The sequence below is a fragment of the Octodon degus genome, unplaced genomic scaffold, assembly GCF_000260255.1.
Source record: "Octodon degus isolate 3935 unplaced genomic scaffold, OctDeg1.0 scaffold00160, whole genome shotgun sequence".
Taxonomy (NCBI): Eukaryota; Metazoa; Chordata; class Mammalia; order Rodentia; family Octodontidae; genus Octodon; species Octodon degus.
The window spans coordinates 4,999,630-5,011,239 of NW_004524736.1; the positions used below are offsets into that span (position 1 = coordinate 4,999,630).

Sequence of the window (11,610 nt, forward strand, 5' to 3'; positions counted from 1 at the left end):
AGGAAAGGAAAGGAAAGGAAAGGAAAGGAAAGGAAAGGAAAGGAAAGGAAACACCTCCCCAGCTGCCTCCTACCATCCCTGGTTCCGGCCTGTCTGCATCCAGCCCACAGCAACTGAATCTTCCTGAACATTCTATTCAGCGTGCCACACTCTGGCTCTTCAGCCCTCAGTTGTTCCCTACTGCCCACAAAGAAAGTCCAACCACAGGGCCTAGAAGAGCTTGTCCGCACTGACCGCCCCAGACTGATTCTTGGAACATATTTCTCAGTGCCTTGCTCCTGTGCAAAGGGACCCCAAGTATGCCTCCTCTCACCTCCCTGACTGACTGGCTGCTCTCATGGGCGCCCCTGACCTCCCATTCCTTCCTCTGGCAAAGCATGTATTGCCTTCTGAGCATCTTAATCTGTTCTTTAGATTTTAAATCTTGTGTTAGATTAGCTGTAAATTTAGCTTCTTGACTACACCAGATGCCTCCTAAGGGCCCAATAAGCTCTCACATGGTCGCAGGCCAGGGCCAGCATTTGCTGGTTCCAGCATTGGCTCTGTACTCGCTCAGCATGGTCATGGGGTTCTCCCACTCCCCCACTCTCAGGTCCCTCAGAACATGAGCAGGAGGGGGGCCAGGCCAGTAGCAGGCTGACCTGGCTCACAGTGCGGGCAGCATGCTCCGGGCTCAGGGCAGGGTGCTCCTAGGCATGGCTTCTGGGTGCAGGTAACAGTCCCTTCCTGTGAAAGCAGGCTAGGTTGACTGCAGGGCCTTCCAGACTCTGCTAGGCAGAAACTTGTCCAGAGGCATCAGATAAATGGGCTACCTGAGCCCAAGGGCAGAAAAGAGCTGTCCCACCCTACCCCCTCCTTCCTGAAGCCCTTGACCCCTGGGAACCCTCTTTTCCAGGTGCCAGCAACTTCCCCAGCATGTAGTGATCCAGGGAAGAAAAGCAAGGCTTTCTCAGTTGAGGAGTGAGAAAGAAAAAGCCAGAAGAAAAGGCTGTGGGGCAAGTGACAGAAAGGGGGCAGATGGGAATGGGAGATGGTGATGGCGCGAGGTGAGAACAGCGCTGGTCATACAAGTTGGGGCTTGATGGAAGACAGCGCCTACATCCTCTGCCCTCCATGCTACTATCTGCCTGGGCCAGATCAGGGGTCTGGGGCCTCTGGAGGTGGGATGCATGTCAGAAAGTCCGTAAGAATCAGCCCAAGACCACTAGGGGCAAGGTTGAGGGGAAGGGTGGGTAGAACCCATCACTGAAGATCCAATAATGAGGCTGGGGGGTAGCTCAGTGACACAGTGCTTGCCTGGCAAGTTCAGGGTCCTGAGTTCAAATTCCAGAACCACACTCCTCCCAAAAAAAATGATATAATCACAGCTCTTAGTGGCAGGCAGCTGGAGGGAGGAGCGAGGGGGCAGGTATGGGACACCCGGTGGGTCACAGGGACTCACCAGGCAGTGGCAGGTAGTGCAGGTGTCTGGGGAGAAGGTCTCTCCATTGCCATAGACTTGGCCATTGTGGCTGCAGCCTGAGGAGGAGACAGTGTGGCACTCAGGCCCTGGTATCATCTCCAGGCCTCGAAGTCGCCCAGCAGGTGATGGGGTGGCACTAACCCTGGCAGTGAGGCAGGTCAGGCTGAGGGCCACAGCGTGCCACCCCATTCTGGCAGATGCAGGAGGTACAGGCGTCTAGCTCCCAGCGAGCACCCTCAGGCCAGGCGCGCTCCAGCCCCCAGCACTGGGCAGAGGTGGGGCGGCATTCACAGGACTCCAGCTGCCTCACCTGGGCCCACAGGTCCTTGTTCTGGGGAGAGGTAGGGCTACAGCTCAGCCTTCCCCATCATTCCGCATGGATTTGTGAGGTGCAAAAACTGAAGCAGGGTGGGAAGAGAGTTCCCACCGGAAGAGGTGGGTCTCCCTGCATCAACATCCACTTCTAATAGTTCTTAGGGAGCACAAGGCCATCCTTGGGCAGAAGGGGGACCTGTCCCCACCCAGTGCCTTGTACAGAGTAGGGTGCCATCACGAAAGGGGGTGGAAAGCCAGACAGACAACAAATGCCCGAAGATTCTTCACTCATGAAAGAACAGATGTTAAGGACTGTTCAGGTGAAACCTTCTCTGTGTGCTTTAAAAATGAAATTATTGGGGCTGGTGAGATGGCTCAGTGGTCTAAAGCACCTACTTAGAACAAGCTTAGCAAAGCACAGGGACCATGGTTCAATCCCCCAGCACCACATGCCAGCCAGCCCCGCCCCCTGGTGGGCTGAGCTGGCCACACACACACACACACACACACACACACACACACACATTAAAAAAAAAAAAGACTAGCATCAACCATTTAGCTTAAAAAAAATAAAAATAAAAATAAAATTATTGGCTGGGGAGATGGCTCAGTAGAATAAGTGCTTCCCTGGCAAGCACAAGGGCCTGAGTTCAATCCCCAGTTCCGCAAAAGGAAAAAGAAATTATTTTACGGGCCCCAGAGCCCCCTCAAACCCTCTCCTCCTAGTATGCAAAAGCCCACCCACCCCAACACGCAGTCCTGCATCTGTAGTACCTGCTCTCTGAGCATGGTCACCTCAGCCTCCAGCTGCCTCAGCCGTTCTTCCAAGGGTTGCCACTGTCTCTGGGGGCTGCCACCCAGGTCTGAGGAGCGGGTAGGTGCCTGGCGTTGGTAGTCATGGGTGTCAGCTAGCCCAGGCAGCTCCCTGAGTACAGCCCCACCTGAAGGGCACAAGAGTCACCAGAGGGCAAGGGCTACTTCAGTCTTCTGAACCATGCAGCGGAGTGTCATGTATTCCACCATCCAGCAAAGGGGACATGGTCTGGGTTTTGTAGATTTGTTTTGTTATTTTTGAGACAGGGTCTCCCCCTATAGTTTAAGATATCCTTGAACTTACTATATAGCCCAGGCTGGTCTCAAACCCTCAGCAATCCTCCTGCCTCAGTCTCCTGAGTGCTGGGATTACAGGTGTGTGCCACCAGGCCCAACTAGGTCTGTGACAGTTGAAAGCTGGGGCAGGGCATGCAAGTATGTAAGGAAGCCCCATGTAGACAAAAGTGGTCCAGACCAGCTTTCCTTTCTTGTCAATGTGAGCTCCAGGGTCTCTGACCAGTGGGGACATAGAGCAGTACCCAGACCAGGGTCTCCCTGGCTGACTCCGTGATGACTCCTATTATAAGAAGACCAGATCATCCATCCTGCAGAGTGAATAGTGGCCTAGGAACCTGATGTGGCCCTGATATGTCATGCTGGGAGACCCCAGAAGCCAACATAGGCCAAAATTCAGGGAAAGTAACCCCACCCTCTGCACCTGTCAGCAAGGGCACCACTGTGGCACAAGGGGCTCAGGGAGGAGCAGTGCTTACCCCCATCCACCTCCAGCCTGACCACTGTTTCCTAGGCCTGTGGCCATGGGTCTGGGGCTCTACATGGGTAAGTTAAATAATTAACTTGAGACCTGAAGGATTTGGGAGAGGGCTGGCAAAGCTTCCACTAGCTTCCAGCACCCAGGCCCAAGGAAGACAGGCTGTCCCTGGTCTGGATGACACTGTATGAAACAAAGGAGGACATCTGAGTTCAAACCTGGGGCTGAGGGGGCAGGGGAGTAGGTTAGGGGTCTGGGGAGATGGCTCAGTAGAAGAAGCACTTGCCTGGCAAGCGCAAGGGCCTGAGTTCAATCCCTGGTATCACAAAAAGGAAGGAAGGAAGGAAGGAAGGAAGGAAGGAAGGAAGGAAGGAAGGAAGGCAAAGCCAAGCCTGGGGCTGGAGAAAGGCCAGTGTCACCTTCTTGCCTCCATCCTGCTCTCCTGAAAGCAATGTGTGGGTGGGGCAGGTAGACCCCAGGGGTCGCTCCCCACAGATATCTGGGTGGGGATGGGGCAGTGGAGGGCCCTGAGAAGGTTAAAGCCAGAGGCCCAGAGAGAGGAGTGGCCTTTCCCAAGCAGCAGCTCAGCCAGCCTGGGGATGGGTGAGGCTGGAGGGCTTCTCACTTCTCTGTGCCCAAGAGGCAGGGAAATGTAACTTGCTGCTTCTGCCAGCCCTGCCATCACCAAGGAGAGGGGGGCTCTGGTCCCAAATCTGCTTTACCCACGTTATTTGGTTTGGTTAATGTGGTCCCACGGACCCAATTACCTAAGTCATGTGCAACTCTGCATCCCTCTTGTGCACCCTCCCCACCCCATCAGTCTCTGATGTCCCCCAGGTACCCTAACCCACCCCTCCTCTGGTCTTCTCCCAGCTGGCTACAGACATTCCCTCATAGTGGGAACTTTCTAAATCACACAGGGCAGGGCCCCTGCGGACCCCTATTTCCACCGCCACAGTAGAGCTCAGCTCCCCAGCTCACACCCCCAGCTTCCGGTTATTGCTCCTGTGCACATCAACATCTGTGCCGCCTTCCTCCCCAGCCACAGGAGGGCGCTCTAGGGCAAGGTCTGACTCTGGACCCCTCCACTGAGCTGGATTTCGGCCCCCTGCTCGGGAGTCCTGCACGCCGCCCCCTCCTGCAGCTGCAGCAGCAGTTAGCGACTAGGGGTGTAGAAGCTCCTCCTGCAGCCTTGCATGAGGACCAAGGACCGAGGACCGGGACACTTCCCCGAAGGCTTCTTCTGAAGGTGGCACCAACCCCACGGCTCCGACGGAACTCTCCCCCACTCCAGCTCCCCTCTGGGCCTTCTCCCTTTTCCCCGCAGGGCCCCCGAATTCCTGCCTCCTCCTGCTGGGAGGGACCAAGAGGCTCCACGTCGGCTCCACCGCAAGTTCCCTTTCTCTCCTTTCCCATGACAAATAATTAACTTCAGACTCTCAGATGCCAAAGCCCTTGAGGGATGCAGGAGCTCTTTCCCCTCCCCTCTCCTCCCTTCCTCTCCCGAGCCTGCACCTTAGCCAGGTTTCCCCATCCTCTCCCCAAGGGAGGAGAGAGGGCGAGAGGTGACAACCAGGTAGGCCGGGCGGAGCAGCTCGGTCTGAGTCTCACGCTGCTCAGCCTGACCGGACTCACCTCCCGCAGCGCAGCCCGCCACCAGGGCCAGGCAGCCGAGCCGCAGCAGTAGGGAAGGCAGCGCCGCGCTGGGCCGGGCCATACTCCTCCGCCCGCCTCGCCGCCTTCTGTGGTCGTCGCGGCCCCGCAGGCGCTAGGGAAGGCGGGGTGGGAGACACAGGCCACCTCCCACCAGGTCTTTGTTCAGGGAGGGCCCCTGTTGTCTCTCACCCCGCCCTGCAGTGCCGCCTCCTCGTGGCCGCCTCGCCTGAGGCCCCAGCGCAGCCCTGACCCCAGCACCCGGTGGGGTGGCGGAGACACTGAACACACACAGTCACAGCCCTGGGCCTCTGGGGCCGCCCCTCTTTGCACTTTAGGTTGTCCCATCCTTCTGAGGTTTCTCAATTTAGCTCTTTCGTCATCTCCTGGGTTTAGAAGAAAAGCAGATTACACTAGGTTCAAATCCCTGGTGGAAGACCAGGAGATAGCTCAGCAGACTAAGCTCCAAAGACCGAGGTTCGATCCCCAGCCCACATGCCACGCCGGCCTGCCCCAAGGCGCACTGAGTAGGCCACTGATGCAGGCCTGCAATCCCAGAAGTGGGGAGGCTGAAAACAAGAGGATCACTAGCAGTCTGAGCTGCGTAGTGAGAACCTGTATCAAATATATAAAAAGAAAAAAAAAACAAAAAACAAAAAACAAAAAAACTCAATCCCTGGCTCTGCAAAAAAAAAAAACAAAACCCTGGTGGTCAATTCCATGTGTCTTAAGTTAGACCTGGTAACTTCTTTGTGCCTCAGTTTCCCTTTGTAAGTCGTAGGTCACAACATCTAGAGACCTACAGGGAGGCCTAAATCATGCAGATAAAGAATTCAGGGGCAAGGTGTGGATTAGGTCTGTAATCCCAGCATTGTGGAGGCTGAGGCAGGAGGATCGTTGCAAGTTCGAGACCAGCCTGAGCTACAAAGTGAGCTCTAGGCCAGCCTGAACTGCAGATTGAGACCCTGTCTCAAAAAGACTAAAAAAGGGCCGGTGGGTATAGCTCAGCAGCATAAGCACCTGCCTGGCAAGCACAAGGTCCCAAGTTCAATCCCAGTTACATAAAAAAAAAGCATCATTTTAGCAATATTTGTATGAATGAAAAAACAAAAACTCTCCCCTCAACAACAAAAAGAATTTGGGGCAGTAGGTGGCAAAACTAAGCGCACAGATAACAATAGTAGGTACTAAATCCTGTTTCTCAAATCAAGGGCACTCAATCTACCCCCTCTCCACCTATACATTCCTGTCCTTCCTGATTCCACTCACCCATTCTACCCACCCAGCAGCTCCTAGATTGACTCCAAATGCAGAGGCTTCCCCCTCACTGGCTGGGCCCAGCCCCACTTTCCAGTTGCTGAGCTGGAGTCTGGCTGGTGGGGTGAGCCTGGATAGGGGGCAGGGCTGGGCCTGGGGCTGAGCAGACCAGAAGCCCAAGGGAGGAAATGAGGGAGGCTGGGAAACTCTTCAGTGCAGCTGGGAAGCAGAGGGAGGTCGGGATGGGGCCCCAAGCTCCCAGGCAAGGCAGGACATTGAGGGCGGAGCTGTGAATCCTGCCAAAGCAGTCTCCCTTCTGCCTGGAAAACCAGCCTGAGAAGCCACCCCCTCCCCCAGCCAGGCAGGGACTGAAGGTCTTGCCCATCCATCTCTGCCTGGAGACCAATGGCCCTGCTGCAGGCCTATGCCCACCTAAGGAGGCCTGAGCTGAGTGCAGCCGAGGGAAGGGAGGCTGTGACTCAACCTGGCCTTCATGACCTGGAGCCAGAGTCACAGAGCAGAGGGAGGTCAGGGCCAATCAGCTGGAAAAGGAATAAGGAAATGCTGGCTATCTTCCCAGCAGGCTTAGGAAAATCATTCCTGTTCACTAGATGCCTCTTATGAGATCAGTCCTGGAAAAACCATGACCACAGACTCCACACGGGCTTGCTGGCCTCATCCTGGGTCTGTCGTTTGCTGCTGTGTGACTTCTGACAAACCATTTCACATTCAGACCTAATTCCTTTTAGCTGCAACCCTGAGCTCTAAAATCACCTGCCCTGTAGAGGCAGGGTTAAAAAACATTAACACCGGGGCTGGTGAGATGGCTCAGTGGTCTAAAGCACCTACTTGGAATAAGCTTGGCAAACACAGGGACCGCGGTTCAATCCCCCAGCACCACATGCCAATCGGCCCCGCCCCCTGGTGGGCTGAGCTGGCCACACACACACACACACACACACACACACATAAATTTAAAAAAAAAAAACAAAACATTAACACCCTGAGACGCATCACCTAGCACAGAGCCTGACCTACTACGCATAGTAGGTCTTTCCTTTTGTGATCTCTGATCTGTATACTAAGGTCCTCCAGGTGGGGTAGTTCTGTCCCCATTTTACACCATCTGAGAGATACTGGGTAGCACACTGGGCATAGACCGCAGAGTCTGGATTTAGTGCCAGTGACTGGCAAACTTTCTCCCACTCCCTGAGAGGAGCATTTCTCACAGTTCACCCTTATCCGCTGTACCATCGTGGCAAACTAGTGAACTTTTCTCAGTCTCAGTCTCTTCCCCTGAGAACCTGAGAGAATACTTCTGAGAGGAGGCATGAAACAGGAGGAGATGCACGTCGGAGGCTGAGACAGAGGGTCAAGAGTTCAAGGTCATGGGCTGGGGAGATAGCTCTGGAGCATAAGCGCCTGCCTGGCTAGTGCAAGGTCCCGAGTTTGATCCCTGGTACCAAAAACCATGCCAGTCTCAGAACCCCAGGCATGCTGTGCTGGCCCCAGACCTGGGCATAGTGATGCACAGCTATAATCCCAGCACTGGGGAGGCTGAGACAGGAGGATCACTGTGAGTCTGAACTAAGTAGGGAGACCCTGTATCAAAAAGATAAAAATGAAAATAAAAAGAGTTCAAGGTCAGTTTGAGCTACATGGTAAGAACCCTGTTTCCAAGGACAATAACAAAAGGAATACCTCTATCATGGCTACTATAAAGACTGGCTTAGCCTGGGCTCCCCAGAGGCAGAGCATGGGACAAAAGATTACATCAGTGATTTTGGAATAGGAACCTGAGGCGGGGATGGGGCAGTGAAACAGGAGGGAGGGGCAGCCATGCCAGCTTGCATGATGTAGCTGGCCATTGCCACAGGCATTTGAGTAATCTCTCAAAACCACCTGGGTAATGTAAAAGCCAGGCATGGAGCACAAGCACCAGAGGACTCCCAAAGTGAGGGAGGACACACTGTGGCACAGCCTGAGGCAAGACACCACCAGGGTGCACCTGTGTGGTGTTGCTTGCAGCCTGTGTAGAGCTGGAGTGAGGCAGCACCAGGGTTTGTTCCAGAGGTATCTGATACATTGTATGAAACAAAACAATGCATAGAAAATGCTTCTCGCCCAGTGTGGCCTGTAATCCCAACCCTCAGCATACTGAGGCAGAAGGATCATTCTGAGTTTGAGCTCAAGGCCAGTCTGAACAGTGTAGAGAGACCCTGTCTCAAAAAGACAAAATGAAGAAGGAAGGAAGGAAGAAAGGAAGGAAGGAAGGAAGGAAGGAAGGAAGGAAGGAAGGAAGGAAGGAAAGAAGGAAGGAAGCAAGGAAGGAAGCAAGCAAGGAAGGAAGGAGAAAAGAAAGAAAAAGAAAAGGTGCCTGTTATGTGCCTGGCATGTTTCAGCACCTCCAATATGTTACCACATTATCACAACCGTCATCTTCCTCCAAGGCCCAAGCTGAAAAGCCAGTGTCAACATTCTTATCTGCCACAGAAGGCAAGGAAGCTTCTGGAAAACACTCCATGGAATCAGAGCCCAGCATTCTGAGGAAAGGAAGGTCTTTTGAGATCCGTGACTGAGTGACCGATGTGCGCCTCTTTGTGTCAGGCACCATCCTGACCTCGTACAGCCAGGAATGACACAGCCCTCCCTGAGCCTCAGCGCTGCTTGGCGAAGGCACCAGGAGTCCTGGCAGAGGGAGGCATGTGAGCACTCAGTGCACACAAGCAAAGGGCTCTGCTCCTCTGCTGTGCCAGGGAACCACTGGCAGCCTCCCTGGCCCAATGAGGAACATCCCAGCTGGGGAGAGAAGGACTTGAGCCTCTGCTTGGCCCAGAGGGCCCCTGTGTGAGGCTGCTGGCTTCCTTCTGTGATGAGGGCACTCCAGGGAAGGCAACAGCCACACACAAGAGTGTGTGATGCTACGGGAGCAGTGGAAGAGGCAGAGTGTGAGCCAGTGAGTCCTGGCTTCTGTTCCTGCCCTGCCACGGCCTGCCTGAGCTGGTTGCTCTGTGTTTCTTGCCCTCCTGTTGTTCATCTATTGCAGCCCCTACAGAACAAATCACTCTGGGCTTTCCCGCCTGACCTTATGCCTGCTGGCTTAAGCACAGGCAGAGTTCTGAGGGCAGGGACTGTGGGAGAGGGACCCCTGGGAGTGCTTTTCTGGCCTCCTGCTGCTCTCCTGGGCTCCATGGCACACTCTTCTCTCCTTCATCAGGAGAAGGTGGTGAAACCTCCCTGCTCTTGTTAGTCCCAGATGCCTCTATAGCCCTTGTTGGTTCTCTTAACTATGTCCACAGATAGGGAATAATCTTTCCTTTGAATTTCCTGTAAAGCCAGATGTGGTGGGAGACAGAAGGATCACTGTAGGTGTGTGTGGCCAGCTCAGCCCACCAGGGGGCGGGGCTGGCTGGCATGTGGTGCTGGGGAATTGAACCGCGGTCCCTATGCTTTGCTAATCTTGTTTTAATTAGGTGCTTTAGACCACTGAGCCATCTCACCAGCCCAGGATCACTGTAGGTATGAGGCCAGCATGAGCTACATAGTGAGTTCAAGGCCAGTCTGAACTGTATAATGAGACCCTATCTCAAAAAAATTAAAAATAAGCCAGGCATGGTGGTGCATTCCTGTAATCTCAACACTCAGGAGGCTGTGGCAGGAAGATTACCACAAGTTTGAGGCCAGCCAGGGTTACATAGTTAATTCAGGGGCCACCTAAACTACACAACAAGACCCTATATTAAAAAACAAACACACAAAGAAAAAGAAGAAAGAAAAATAAAATAAATTTCTGGTAGTATTGAGCAAGGTGGCACACATCTATGATCCTAGCTACTCCAGAAACTAAGGCAGGAAGATAGCAAGTTCAAGCCCAGTCTGGTCAATTTAGCAAGATCCTATCTCAAAATAAAAAATAAAAGGAGGGCCTTCCCTCAAACAAAGAAGAAAAAAAAGGAAAAGAAAAAAATATCTTTAGCTAAATGATACTGTGTCTCCCATAGCCAAGCTTCATGAGTCTAGGAATCAAGGAGTGAAAGTAGGAATGGTACCACTCACCAATACTCCTAGTGATCCACTACCAACATTGTTGCTTCCTGTTCCTACCTCCTCATGTTCTGCTGGCTTAGAAGTCTTAGTTCCAGAAAGGGGAAGGCTTGGAAGCACAACAATGATACACGGAACTGGAAGCTAAGACTTCCCCCTGGTCATTCTGGTATGCTCATGCCTCTGAGAAAACAAGCAAAAAAGGGAGTGACAGTGTTGACAGGGGTGACTGATCCAGCCAGGCTGTCAAGGGAGAATTGGACTGCTACTCCACAATGGAGGAAAGGAAGAATATACATGGAGTGCAGGAGATCCCTTAGGGTGCCTCTTGGTATTACCATGCCTTGTTACTAAAATCAGTAGGAGGCCCAGGGAGACAGCTCAGTGGCATAAGCACCTGCCTGGCAAGCACAAGGTCCTAAGTTAGATCCATAGTACCACACAAAATAAATAAATAGATAAATAAAAATCAATGGGGGCGCTGGAGAGATGGCTCAGTGGTCTAAAGCACCTATTTGGAACAAGCTTGGAAAAGCCCAGGGACCACGGTTCAATCCCCCAGCACCACATGCCAGCCAGCCCCGCCCCCTGGTGGGCTGAGCTGGCCACACACACACACACACACACACACACAAATAAATAAATAAATAAATGTTAAAAAAAAATCAATGGGAAACTACAGCCATCTAATGTAGACATGACAAATGTTCCAGAGACTTTAGGAATGAGAAGGCAACACTCACTCCACCAAAGAAAAGTAATCAAGACAGAATTTGGTGTCAGAAGTGGGGTTGTTGTTGTGATTATGCCTGACCACGTGGTTCAAGAGCCTTTGAAAATGGCTTGTGGGAAGAGATTGGAAAGGTTTAGAGATGTCACCTGAAAAAGTAGAGCTAGAATGCCTTATGTTGCTCTGGGAGATTCTGGTCAGAGCTTAGAAGACCAGAAGGCTGATAGAAATCCTGCTGGTAAAGCACAGGTGGGAAGAAGGTTTCTGTTGGGAAGGACTACACTAGGTGCTGGACTCCAGCTGATGTATGCTATGGCTTGGCAGAAAGTTTGTCTTCTTTTTTACCATGTCCAGAGACTTTGCCTGAGACTGAGATTAAGAGCTAATTAATCTGGCAGGAGAGATTTCAAGGCAGTCTAATGTTGAGGCAGTGGCACAACTATTGTTGGGGGGTTTAAGCCAGATTTATGTTGAAAATCAAGAACAGAGAGCCCAGCAGGATGATTTAAAATGTGAATTTATCCAGAAATAAAGTTCCATTAAAGGTGTGTACTACAAAGAGAG

At 52.7% G+C, this 11,610-nt stretch overlaps 1 protein-coding gene across 1 annotated transcript in view; it reads right to left on the reverse strand.

The window, feature by feature from the left end:
• Positions 1–11,610, reverse strand: part of Kcp (kielin/chordin-like protein) — a 56,044-nt gene that overhangs the window by 27,328 nt on the left and 17,106 nt on the right. The window contains exons 6-10 of the mRNA XM_023702871.1: positions 4,998–5,130; positions 2,552–2,718; positions 1,604–1,793; positions 1,442–1,518; positions 642–726 (exon numbers count right to left, since the gene is read on the reverse strand). Of these exons, the coding sequence (XP_023558639.1) occupies positions 642–726; positions 1,442–1,518; positions 1,604–1,793; positions 2,552–2,718; positions 4,998–5,130 (652 nt within the window). The remainder of the gene's footprint in view (positions 1–641; positions 727–1,441; positions 1,519–1,603; positions 1,794–2,551; positions 2,719–4,997; positions 5,131–11,610) is intronic.